Genomic DNA, 11,689 nt, shown 5'->3' on the forward strand with positions numbered 1-11,689 from the left:
TGGGCTCTAGGGCTTGATGGAGGTTCGGCCCCTTGGACCTCAGCATTCTCCACAACGTTATCCTTTTGACTTTCCTCACTAGTTTCGTTGGTGGAAGTCATTAGGACAGCATCTGTAGGATATAGGTTGACTGGGATTGATCCAATCATGATTTGGACAAATCGGGTAGCACTTGTCCTCTTGGGAGTCGGCACAACCAGGGTGCTTGAGATGTTCTTGCCTTCAGTCACCATTGGGCTTGTACCAGAAAGCTCGGCAAAAACTGCCTCAATGGACTGCCTTTTTGCTTCTTTTTTCCTCAAAGCACGAGTAGCCCTTTTCCTTGCATTTCGGAGAGCATTCTTGGATGGTGTTTTCTTGAGTTGGGCCTTGACGACCTTAGGAGTGACCTGAGGCCTGACCCTCTGAATGGGCTTTGGAACAGTGCACTTGATGAGGCTCTCACTGACAATAAAAGTCTTTCGGAAGCCTACTCGTTTGGTGCACGCATTCCTGGTAGTTTCGATCTTGTGGAAGAAAATTGTAACTTGTGGTGCCATTGCTTATCTGGTTTGGTTAACCTGTGGCAAACACAAATTAATAAAAATATTAGTCACTTTATGATTGGAGATGAAAAGGTAAATGGGTCCCACTGGGCGTGCCAAAAATTATGTTGAGGATAAATGTGAACCTCCCAACACAATTTCACCACCACTAATTAAATAATGGGGTTTTATTATTTTAGGTTCGACCCATTCGAGACGCTAGTCTCTTAATTACAATCCCTTGCTTCAAGGGAAAACCCTTTGATTCCATCATAAAGAAACAGAACGTGTGTGTTTGGTTTTGCGGCTGCTCCCAAGTCCAACCTCAAGGTGCCTACGTATCCCTTGCGGGAATCAAGCCACTCGTAGTTCAAGGAATTGCAATGAATGAATGACCCATTGCAAAAGGAAAGATTCGTATGAATTTGATTGAAAAAGCATTTGAGTGAATTTAGCTGAATAAACCAGGGATTCGATTTTGATGTGTGTTTGGGGTGAATTTGGTTAATAATAACTAGGGATTCTGTTTGGCTTTGAGATTTGGACGGTTGCACCTAGATTGAATCTCTAGATTGCCTACGTACCCTTCTGAAGGGATCAAACCAACGTAGTTCGGAAAAGATTGTTTAATTTGCGTGGTTTTGTACCACTTGGGATTTGGCATGGTTTTGTACCACTTGGGATTTGGTGTGGATGCGGTTGCGTCTAGTGGTATGCTAGACTGCCTACGTACCCTTGATGGGATCAAACCGGCGTAGTTCCAAAAAGATTTGTATGGAGATTTGATTGGTGGGAATTTGATTGCGGTTGCGTCTATTGGTATGCTAGACTGCCTACGTACCCTCGATGGGATCAAACCGGCGTAGTTCCAAAAAGATTTGTAAATTAATGGGTAAGTGTGGCCCACTAATTAAGAATTTGTGTCTTTGAGACAATATGAAGATTTTCATAAATAGATGACCTATGAAGAAAATTGGAAATTAATGGGTAAGTATGGCCCACTAATTGAGAGTTTGTGTTTTAGAGATTTAAATTTGAAGTTTGCATGGGTAGATGACCCATGAGAAGACTTGGAAATTAATGGGTAAGTGTGGCCCACTAATTGAGAATTTGTGTTTGAGAGATTTGGGATTAATCTCACCGAAATTTGCATGGGTAGATGACCCATGGGGAAAATTGGATGGTTTTGTACCGTCTTTCTTTTTGTCAATGTCCAAGAAAAATAATGAGCATTTTTGATTAACCCACTAATTTTCTAAAATTGACATTTTGCATTTGGGATTTGGTGTGGTTTTGTACCACCTAGGTCTTCACTTGGCAATTTGGGAATTAATGGGACCCCTTTTTATTTGAGCCCATTAATCCATAATTTGTGAATTTGAGACTTTGTACCAATTATTCACCAATTGGAATTTTTTTAATGACCAAGCCCATTGTATTTGAGACCGTCGAGTCTTGGAAGCCACTTAGTTCGTGGCTGATTGATGAGGGGGATGCGGAGGTGGCAACCCCCGGGGATTGAAGACGCTTGAAGGCATAATAGAGAGACCCAACTGCCTTGCTTGCTGTTTGGGATTCTTGAGGGCACAGTGACGAGACCCAAAAGACTTTGGATGATGAAACCGTGAAGGAAAAATTATGGCCTTGCTTTGTTCAAGCTAGTCCCCCACAGCCTGGTGCCTTTAACAAATGTCTTTTAATTTTATCAAGACACCCAAGGATAAAAGTCCTTGTCCAAATAGAGTCAGAATTAACCCCTGGATCATCCAAGAAAGTTAACCCCTTGTCCATATAGGATTGGGCTATACATGTTTCTTTTATTTATAAAAGAAAACATGTGCACCACCACTTTAAATCATCAGCAAACGAACTTGATATTCTTCCTTTGTTTGCCTTTCTAGACCAGTTCGTACAGCCACCTGTTGTATCATCAAAAGAAAAGATGAGCTCTGGGATTTCACGGGGTAACCTATGCCCACAAACTTCCCTTTCTCTTTTTTTTTTTCTTTTGTCTGTTCCCATGCCTCTGACCTCTTGTCTTCTCTTTTGTATGTAGAGACTGTGCTGCCAGACTGAAGGCTTTGGAGATTTCTTTATTTGGTGGAGAAAACCATCTGCCCTTGTGCTTCAGAAACCAAAGAGAAAATTTGTGGTACTTGCTTTGCCAACTCCTTTTTTGTGTGCTATTGCTGTACTTTTATCATTGCTCGTTTCCTTTTCTTTTACTCAATTTCCAGTCAGAATAACACCAAAGAACCATTCGAGAGAGGGAGGAGGGGCTGTGCGACACAGCCCATCTATTTTTTCATTACTTTTTTGTTTGTGCTGTCCCTTGTTTTGTCTTTTGCAACAAACAACAAACAGCCCCTCTATTTTTTCTTCCGTATTTCATTACTTTTTTCTTTTGTGTTGTCCCTTGTTTTGTCTTTTGCAAACAAACAGAACAAACAGATCCACTATTTTTTTTTTTTTTGCTCCATTCTTCCTCCGCTGGCTATCTTCTTCTTCTTCTTTTTATTTTCTTTTTGTTGACTTGCTGGCAGCAAACACTCATGAGGAGGCAATTCAATTGCCATGCGCCCCTTTTGGTTTTAGATGCTTCAAACCAGTTTTACACAGAGACTTGTGATTACAAGCTTTCGTTCTTTGATTTTGATTCCATGGTGGGTTCATCTCTGCCTCCATGATTTCCTCAACTCCCCATGATTTGAGACATCCCCCGCATTTGGAAACATATTCGGAGTTGCCTGCTGGAAATATGATAATTGAAATCATCATGGGAGATGATCTTCCCTGTTGGTGGTGGACTGAAAACATCGATGGAATTATTTGAACGGTGCCAAGCCATGGAGAGATTCTTGACTTGGTTTATGATGATAGAAATCATCATAGCCAAGAATCTTTCTTTGGACTGATCAAAAGATGGGTGCAGATTGTATACTTAGAAATACTTGAGCGGAGCTGCCTGTTGGAATAGATTATCCCCTGATATATGATGATTGAAATCGTCATAGAGGACAATATTTCCTGTCGGTTGTGGACTGGACGCTTGGAAAACATCGTTGGAATCGTTTGAGCCGAGTCGAGCCTTGGAGAGATTCTTGACTTGGTTTATGATGATAGAAATCATCATAGCCAAAAATCTCTATGGACTGATCAAAAGCTAGGTGCAGATTGCATACTTGGAAATGCTTGAGTGGAGACATGCCTTAGAGATCCCTGACTGTTTTTATGATGATAAAATCATCATAGTCAGGAACCTTTGGGTTGAACGAAACCTGGAACCTTCAGCAAACAAGAAAACAACGCCACAAAACTAAGATTTTACCTTGAGATGGCTCTTGCTTTCTTTGGTATGCTTGCTGTCTTCCTTTTCTTCCTGCGGCTATTCTCCTTTCTGCTCCTTCCGTTCTCTGTTTTCTTTTCTTTCTCCTCCTTTCTCTGTCCCCTTTTTTTATCGTAGGCATGACTCTTTTATAGAGCATGAGATTTGAGGAGTTTGAGTTGAAGTGAATAGCCACTTCTCAGCTAGGATGCTTATCCTTCAGTGTTTGATGCTTGGCAAACACTTGTATATTTTTTGATAAACTTGCAGGGAGGAAAAATTCAGTCCCGTTCAAATACAAGCTGGCATTTTATTTTATTTTATTTTAAATGGGTTGCCACCCTTTTTTTTGTTGTGAAAAATTCAGGCCCAACAGATGCAAAAATTATCGTTTCAACAGCTATATAGGAATGATGATATGAATGTTTTCTACGAATTTGATGTAATTGTACATACATAGGGCTTGTGTTTAAATAGAGTGACCGATACCCGTTCCAACAGGTATCAGATAAGGACAAACCCAATCAGAAAAAAAACATTATATGATATTTGAATTTTAAAATAATTCAATTAATTAATTAATTAATCAGGTTTAATTTAAATCACATAGCCCCAAGGCCTATCTTTTGATTAATTAATATATATATATATATATATATATATATATATATATTAATTAACCATTGACCCAACTAATTAGGCATTGACCCAAGAGCCCCAAGGCCTATCTTTTTGTTCAACAATATGTGAAATTATGTGTATAATACATGAATTTTGTGTGTATCCTTGAAAATTTTGTAAACAACAGGTGTATTAAACATGAAAAATACGTATGTACGTGTACAACACGAGTATTGTACGTTTGCTTTTAAAAAAAATATGTATTTTATCGAGTCTTTAAGACGTGTAAAGAAGACGGATGTATTAATGAAAAATACATATGTACATGTAGAATACGAGTATTAAACGTGAAAATGTTAAATTCTTTATATGGGTAATAACTCTAGAAAAGTATAAAAATCAAAGGGAACAATAGAGACTCGAGTAATGGCCTAAAAGTTTTGACAAAAAGTGATCTAATAGTAATGGATAATGCTCTAAACTACTATTATCGATAAAAGAAAATTGGGGAAAATTTTTTTTATAAAGAAAATGATCCATAAAAACGTATAGCCGAGCGGCTATACTATTTTTTTAAAAACAATAATAATAATAATAAGGGTTATTCGTAGCAATGGTCCCTCAACTATACCAGTAGTTACACTTTGGTCCACCAATTCAATTATTAGTTGCAGGGGTCACTCAACTAGGTGCTATGTTGCACTAGTAGTCCTTCCGTCAAGTTTGTGACTTTTTTCGTTAAAAATGAGGGTAAATTCGGAAATTCATCCATAACCCTCCATTTCCTCAACAATCCTCCCATTCCTCCCAATGGTTCTCCTAGATGCTTCCTTGGTCCTCCAGTTGATCCTCCACTTGGAAGGAGCTTGAATGGTGGCTATAGGTCTCCACCTCGTGGCTGGGCTAGAGTTGGCCCTAGAGATTTTGGCGCTGGGATGCCACCTCCAAGGCATGAAGGCAGGTTTCCTGACCATCAAATGCGAAGAGATCGATTGGATTACTCAGACAACCATAGAGGAAGAACCAAGTTCGATCGTTTGGATTCTTCACCACCAAAAGATTATAACCGGCCTATGTACATGGATCGAGGACGAGATGATCGTCGCGGCATGGGGCAAGGCTGAATTGGCTCAACTCACGCCTTCCTCCTCCACTCATGCTTGAAGAAGATGGGCCATGGATTGAACTTTCGCAGCTTTGATTTTCTCTTCTTTTCTCTCTAACCAAACGGACGAGAAGTGGTGAAACGCTACCTTGGCTTGCGAGCGTTTGTTTTGGTGCGAAGCGAGAGTCGTCGAGAGAGTGAGAATTGGGTCTGGAAGTGCCGAAGTCTTTTACTGCACAGATCGAGTTGGGTTTATTTCTGTGTTCTTAATCTTTTAGGTGAAAGTTCTGTTTTTGCATTTTGGTTATGGGAATGAAGGGTGATTTTCAATTTGGGCATGATTCAAATTCTTTGAATCTTCTCTCTGAGGTTTTTGTTATCGTCAAAAATTGGAAGAAAGATGATGTTAAGAAGGCCATGGCCATGGCTATGAGAAATTGCTGCTGCAACCCACTTCGTGGATATGGATTTGATGGGTGTTTGATTCCTTAGAAGGCCATGGTCAAGCAAAACAAAAGGGTTTTTTCATCATCATCATCATCTTCTTTTTCCTTGGATACGTTGGCTGAAGTTGCAACCCAACAATTGATGGAGTTGGGGGATGGGAATGGACTCACAATCGAGTGGGTTTTTAATGAAAAAGCTGTTCTTGCAGAGTTCTTTAGTTTCTGTGCTAAAAAGAAAAGGTGATATGCAGGTGATATGCTAAAAAGAAAAGCTGTTCCGAATTTACCCTCATTTTTGACAGAAAATTTAACAGAGTTTGACGGAGGGACTACTGGTGCAACGTAGCACCTAGTTGAGTGACCCCTGCAACTAATAATTGAATTGGTGGACCAAAGTGTAACTACGGGTATAGTTGAGGGACCATTGCTGTGAATAACCCTAATAATAAAAAAAACCCATTAAAGCCGCGCGGCTATACTATTTTTTTTTTAAAAATGCCCGAGTATAGCCGCGCGGCTATACCTGTTATTATAAAAAGAACCCGCCTAGCGAAGCCAGTAAGCGCCCCCGTGTGAAAAGAGATATAGCCGAGGGGCTAAAAAATACTGTAGTATAGCCGCTCGGCTATACTAGTTTTTTTTTTTCAAAAACCCCTACGTATAGGCTGTACAATTTTTGAGAAAAAAGGGACCTGTCTAGCGGTTAGGCGTCCACGTGTGAAAACAGGTATAGCCGTACGGCTAAAAATACCCTAGTGAAGCCGCGCGGCTATATTATTTATAAAAAAATTAGTATAGCCGTGTGGCCATACTGTTTTGAAAAATACCCGAGAGTATGGCCGCGCGGCTATACTATTTAGTATAAAAAAGGGCCCCACGTGTCAAAAAAGAAGAGCCGCCCGGCTATACTATTTTTTATAAAAGAAATACAGTAGTATAGCCGCCTGGATCTACCTTTATTATTATTATTATTATATATATACAGTTATTCTCTTATCCGGATGTCCGCACATTATTATCGTGCGGATCCTATTGTAAACAGGCAGGAAAACAGAGAGGGGTAGTACAAAATACACGGCGTTGGCACGATAATAACATCCGGATGTCCGCATAAGAGAATTTCCGTGTATATATATATTTGTTTATTTAAACTAAATGCCTTCTTTTTTGGGACCAATTATTACATTCCACGTATTGGCAGAAAACTGATTTTAAATTCATACATTTACATTATCTCTTAATTCATGAATCTTAAAGAAAAGAAATCATTTTATCCATTTTAGGGGACCAAATCATATGACTTTGCAATAACCATTTCAATTTGGTTTTGAGACCATTTATTTGATTTCTATGATATCGGTGGGAGCATATAATCCGACTTCCAATCACAAGGTGCCACGTGGACAAGAAGAATATTTCCTAGGTCAATTAATTGAGTCCATTTATTTGGTCAATTAATTGATACTAAAAATAGGAATATTATCTTTATTTGGGAATATAATCACCAATTAAAAGATAATATTGCCAATTTAGGGTAGGCTTATTATCACAAAAGGTCCCTAAGGTTTACGAAACTATCAGATTGCATCCTTAATGTTTTTTTGTGTCACTCGTGGTCCTCAAGGTTAGTATGTGTGATCACAAATGGTCCTCAAGGTTAGTATGTGTGATCACAAATGGTCCCTGCCGTTAGGTTCCGTCAAAAACTCCGTTAGTTTGCTGATGTGGCATACATACATATCACAAAACATCCCTGAGGTTTACACATTTATCACAAATGGTCCCTGCGAAATTTTTTAATTTTTTAATTTAAAATTCATAAAATTTTGGTTTTCTTTTTATATATTATATTTTAAATACATATGACACTATATTTTTGAAGATGTGGGCTCCACATATATGCCACACCAACAAACTAATGAAGTTTTTTAAAAATAATTTAAAATTCATAAAATTTAAAAATGAAAAAACCATTTATATAAGGATTTTAACCTTGAGGACCATTTATAAACCCTAAACCCTTGGTTTTTTTCATTTTTAAATTTTATGAATTTTAAATTATTTTTTTAAAACTCCATTAGTTTGTTGATGTGGCATATATGTGGAGCCCACATCTAAAATAATATAATGTCTTGTGTATTTAAAATGCAATATATATTTTAAAATAATTTAAAATTCATAAGATTTAAAAAAGAAAACCAAAATTTTATGAATTTTAAATTTAAAAAATTAAGTAATAAATTGCAGGGACCATTTGTGATAGGTGTGTAAACCTCAAGGATGTTTTGTGATATATATATTTGCCACATTAGCAAACTAACGGAGTTTTTGACAGAACCTAACGGTAGGGACCATTTGTGATCACACATACTAACCTTGAGGACCACCAATGACACAAAAAAACATTAAGGATGCAATCTGATAGTTTCGTAAACTTTAGGGACCTTTTGTGATAATAAGCCATTTAGGGTATTATCATATTTTGGAGATATCATCATCAATTAGTGACTTGATCTCAATCAAATCCCTAATTGACTCAATCTCTACATTTTGGGGAAAAAATATCTACATTCCAAATAGGAAGATATTCTTTAGAACCATATAAATACATGCCACCACACATAGCTCAGGCCATCCGGCTCTTCCCTTGAGAGAAAACTCCGTACCCTTTTTTAGCTATTGTTTCTCAAAGATCCAATCGAACTAACTTAGGCATTGGAAGACCTTTGGCCAACACCCACGTGTGTGGTTTTTTACTCCTATCCGTTTTGCAGGAACCGAGGAAGAGAGGGAAGGAAGATCAAGAGGTGGAGAATCTAAAAGCGAATATTCTCCCGTGAGAAATTTGCATAAACAGTATCCGTCAGACACATTCTCTCCAATGAGCTTTACTTTTATAGTTGACCAATTTGTTTAGTCAACGTCTTCAAAGTCCCGCATTGTCTGATGCATTTGGGCTTTTAAACATAACTTATGTCGAGCCCCAATTATTTTATAACTGACTTTGGCAATTGGACTTCTGCTGTTCAAAAAATCAGCCCATTGATTGCATAACTTGGCTGAGCCAATTTTGGTCCAAAGACTAGGCAATTTGGAAATCCTTTCCATCCACACAGACATTGTATAACCAACCTACAAAATAGAAAACTGCAAATCACTTTTCTTATTTTTCTTTTTCTCAAGCTCTTGGTTTGATCACTCTGTTCATGGGAATTCTACAAACAAATTCAAACCCAACACAATTCAAAGGTCCACGTTCCAATCAAATTCCAAACCCAGTTTTTGGATTATATGATTTACCAACCCAACAAAAATCATGCTGAGGTTCCAATCCAGTATCAAGGCATACATTTTGTAGCAACATTCCCACCACCGATTCTTTGTTGCAATTGAACCATTTGTCTGAGGGAGTTTAAATATATTTAATATTGGTTTGGAACTCACAAGCATTAGAATATGACTTCTGCGAATCCAGAAAACATGTTGAAACATAACAAAGAAAACTCAGACGAGAGAGTTCCTTTGTTATCAAGGACTCAAGATGAGAAAGTCATGACTGATAAATACTCTGGAGCGTCCTTTCATGGCTCTGTGTTCAATCTGTCATGCACCATTGTTGGTTCTGGCATTATGAGCCTGCCTGCAACCTTGAAAATGCTGGGGCTCGTTCCTGGGATTGTTTTGATCATTATAGTTGCATTTGTTATCGAGGCGTCGATCGAGATGTTGTTGAGATTCAGCAAGGCAGGGTCTGCATATTCCTATGGTGATGCCATGGCTGATGCTTTTGGAAGAATTGGGAAAGTCTTACTTCAGATCTGCATTGTTATCTACAACACTGGTTCTCTTATAGTGTACATGATTATAATTGGTATAACGCCATTTCTTCCTTTTCTGCTTACATTGGTCTTACTTCGAAACCATTGTTTTGTATTGTTTCTGTTGTGGCTCAGAAAATGTTTGTTTCCTTTTCGAAACCAGAGGATGTGCTTTCTGGATCAACCTCAAAAGAGGTTCACCATGCCGGCATTTTGGAAGGGTGGTTTGGAGAACATTGGTGGACTAGCCGCGCCTTTGTTCTTGTTGCAGTAACTGTATTTATATTTTTTCCATTGATGTTCTTCGAGCGTATTGGTTGGTAAATATTTCCTTTATGCATCAGTACACAGTAGTGATACCATGTTTCTGCGTAATATAAAGTTGCAGCTTAGTACAGTTCCTGTGTAAATAAATCATCTTGGTAGCTTGTAATTTGATATAATCATAGTTTGCTATGCATAATTAGGTTAAACTCAGTAGGGCAGAGATATGATTCTTTGTTTTTCGGTTGCAGATTCAGCCAGATATATCTCTGTTATATCAGTTGGATTGGCGATTATGTTCCTTCTTGTTGTCATTGGGGTCACAACTTTCAAACTAGTGGACGGAAGCATAGAAACTCCTAAATGGTTTCCGGCTGTTACTGATTCAACATCATTCCTTAATCTCTTCACTGCAGTCCCTGTTGTTGTCTTTGCATACATCTGCCACTACAATGGTATTCAATCTGATCATCTCTTTATATCCAAGTCGTTACATGTGTAGCATTTTCTGTTTCTATAATTTTAACAACTTATTTTTCGCACTGGAATCCTGATTCGCAATTTGCGTGCTTTCGAGGAAAACAGAAAAAAAAAAAACAATTATATCTTTTGCATCCCTTATAATTTGCTCTTTGTTCCCCCTTATGGTTAGCTTTTTTTGTGCTAAGTATGCAGAATGGAAGAAGAACAAAGTTCCATACTCATATTGTTATCCTTGCAAAACTTTAAAATTTGCAAATGGTTGCATTCTGAAAATATGAATGTTGATAATTTTCAGTTCACACAATACAGAATGAGCTTGCAGATTCTTCCCTAATTCAAGGGGTTGTTCGGGGTTCGCTTGCTCTATGTGCCGTTGTCTATGTAATGACCGGCATTTTCGGGTTCCTTCTGTTTGGTGAATCAACATATACCGACTTGCTCTCCAACTTTGACACTGACATTGGCGTTCCATATAGCTCACTGTTCAACGACATTGTTCGAATTAGCTATGCCGGTCATGTTATACTTGTCTTCCCAACCATATTCTTACCTCTGCGGCTCAACTTGGATGGCCTCCTTTTCCCCTCAGCAAGGCCCCTGGCTTTGGACAAGAAGAGGTTTGTGTTGGAAAGTGTAGGGCTTGTCCTCATTTCCCTTGTGGGTGCAATATCTATACCAAATATTTGGGTAGCTTTTGAGTTCACAGGAGCAACAATGGGAGGGTTACTTGCATTTGTGTTTCCTGCTTCCATCACTCTCAAGTGAGTTCTTTTTCATTCTTAATTCAGCTAGAAACTCGCTTATCTCGATATCGATTTTTCTAATTCATTTTTCTCTGTTAATCTGGTGTTTCAGGGACCCTCATTGTATAGCTACTACCAAGGACAAGATTGTGTCAGTCTCCATGATCATTCTTGCAGTAGTTTCAAACGTCATGGCCATATATAGCAATCTGAGCTCTTTGTTGTCCTAACTGAGAAGAGCACTTGGTGCCTTGGCCAAATGGAACAAAAGCCAAAAGAAAAAGTGACATTGAATTTATTCATGAATTTAAGGATAAATTCACTTATTTGTTCTTTGAAAGTGAAGACAATTTGTTTTAT

At 38.2% G+C, this 11,689-nt stretch overlaps 1 protein-coding gene across 1 annotated transcript; it reads left to right on the forward strand.

Moving 5' to 3' along the window:
* Positions 1-9,225: 9,225 nt before the first annotated feature.
* Positions 9,226-11,609, forward strand: LOC110759095 (amino acid transporter AVT6A-like). Its single transcript, XM_021961129.2, has 5 exons — positions 9,226-9,892; positions 10,003-10,155; positions 10,355-10,558; positions 10,882-11,347; positions 11,442-11,609. Exons 1-5 carry the CDS (start codon positions 9,478-9,480, stop codon positions 11,557-11,559), a joined length of 1,356 nt encoding a protein of 451 aa, XP_021816821.1. The 5' UTR covers positions 9,226-9,477; the 3' UTR covers positions 11,560-11,609.
* Positions 11,610-11,689: the final 80 nt, after the last annotated feature.

The sequence above is a fragment of the Prunus avium genome, chromosome 3 (assembly GCF_965620075.1).
Source record: "Prunus avium chromosome 3, drPruAviu1.hap1.1, whole genome shotgun sequence".
NCBI lineage: Eukaryota > Viridiplantae > Streptophyta > Magnoliopsida > Rosales > Rosaceae > Prunus > Prunus avium.

Excerpts from the sequence above, each read along its gene's own strand:
- LOC110759095 (XM_021961129.2), top strand. The coding sequence starts at position 9,478 with ATGACTTCTGCGAATCCAGAAAACATGTTGAAACATAACAAAGAAAAC. Across the intron at positions 10,156-10,354 it reads GATGTTCTTCGAGCGTATTG|ATTCAGCCAGATATATCTCT; the intron begins GTTGGTAAATAT and ends TTTCGGTTGCAG. Across the intron at positions 11,348-11,441 it reads CCTGCTTCCATCACTCTCAA|GGACCCTCATTGTATAGCTA; the intron begins GTGAGTTCTTTT and ends CTGGTGTTTCAG.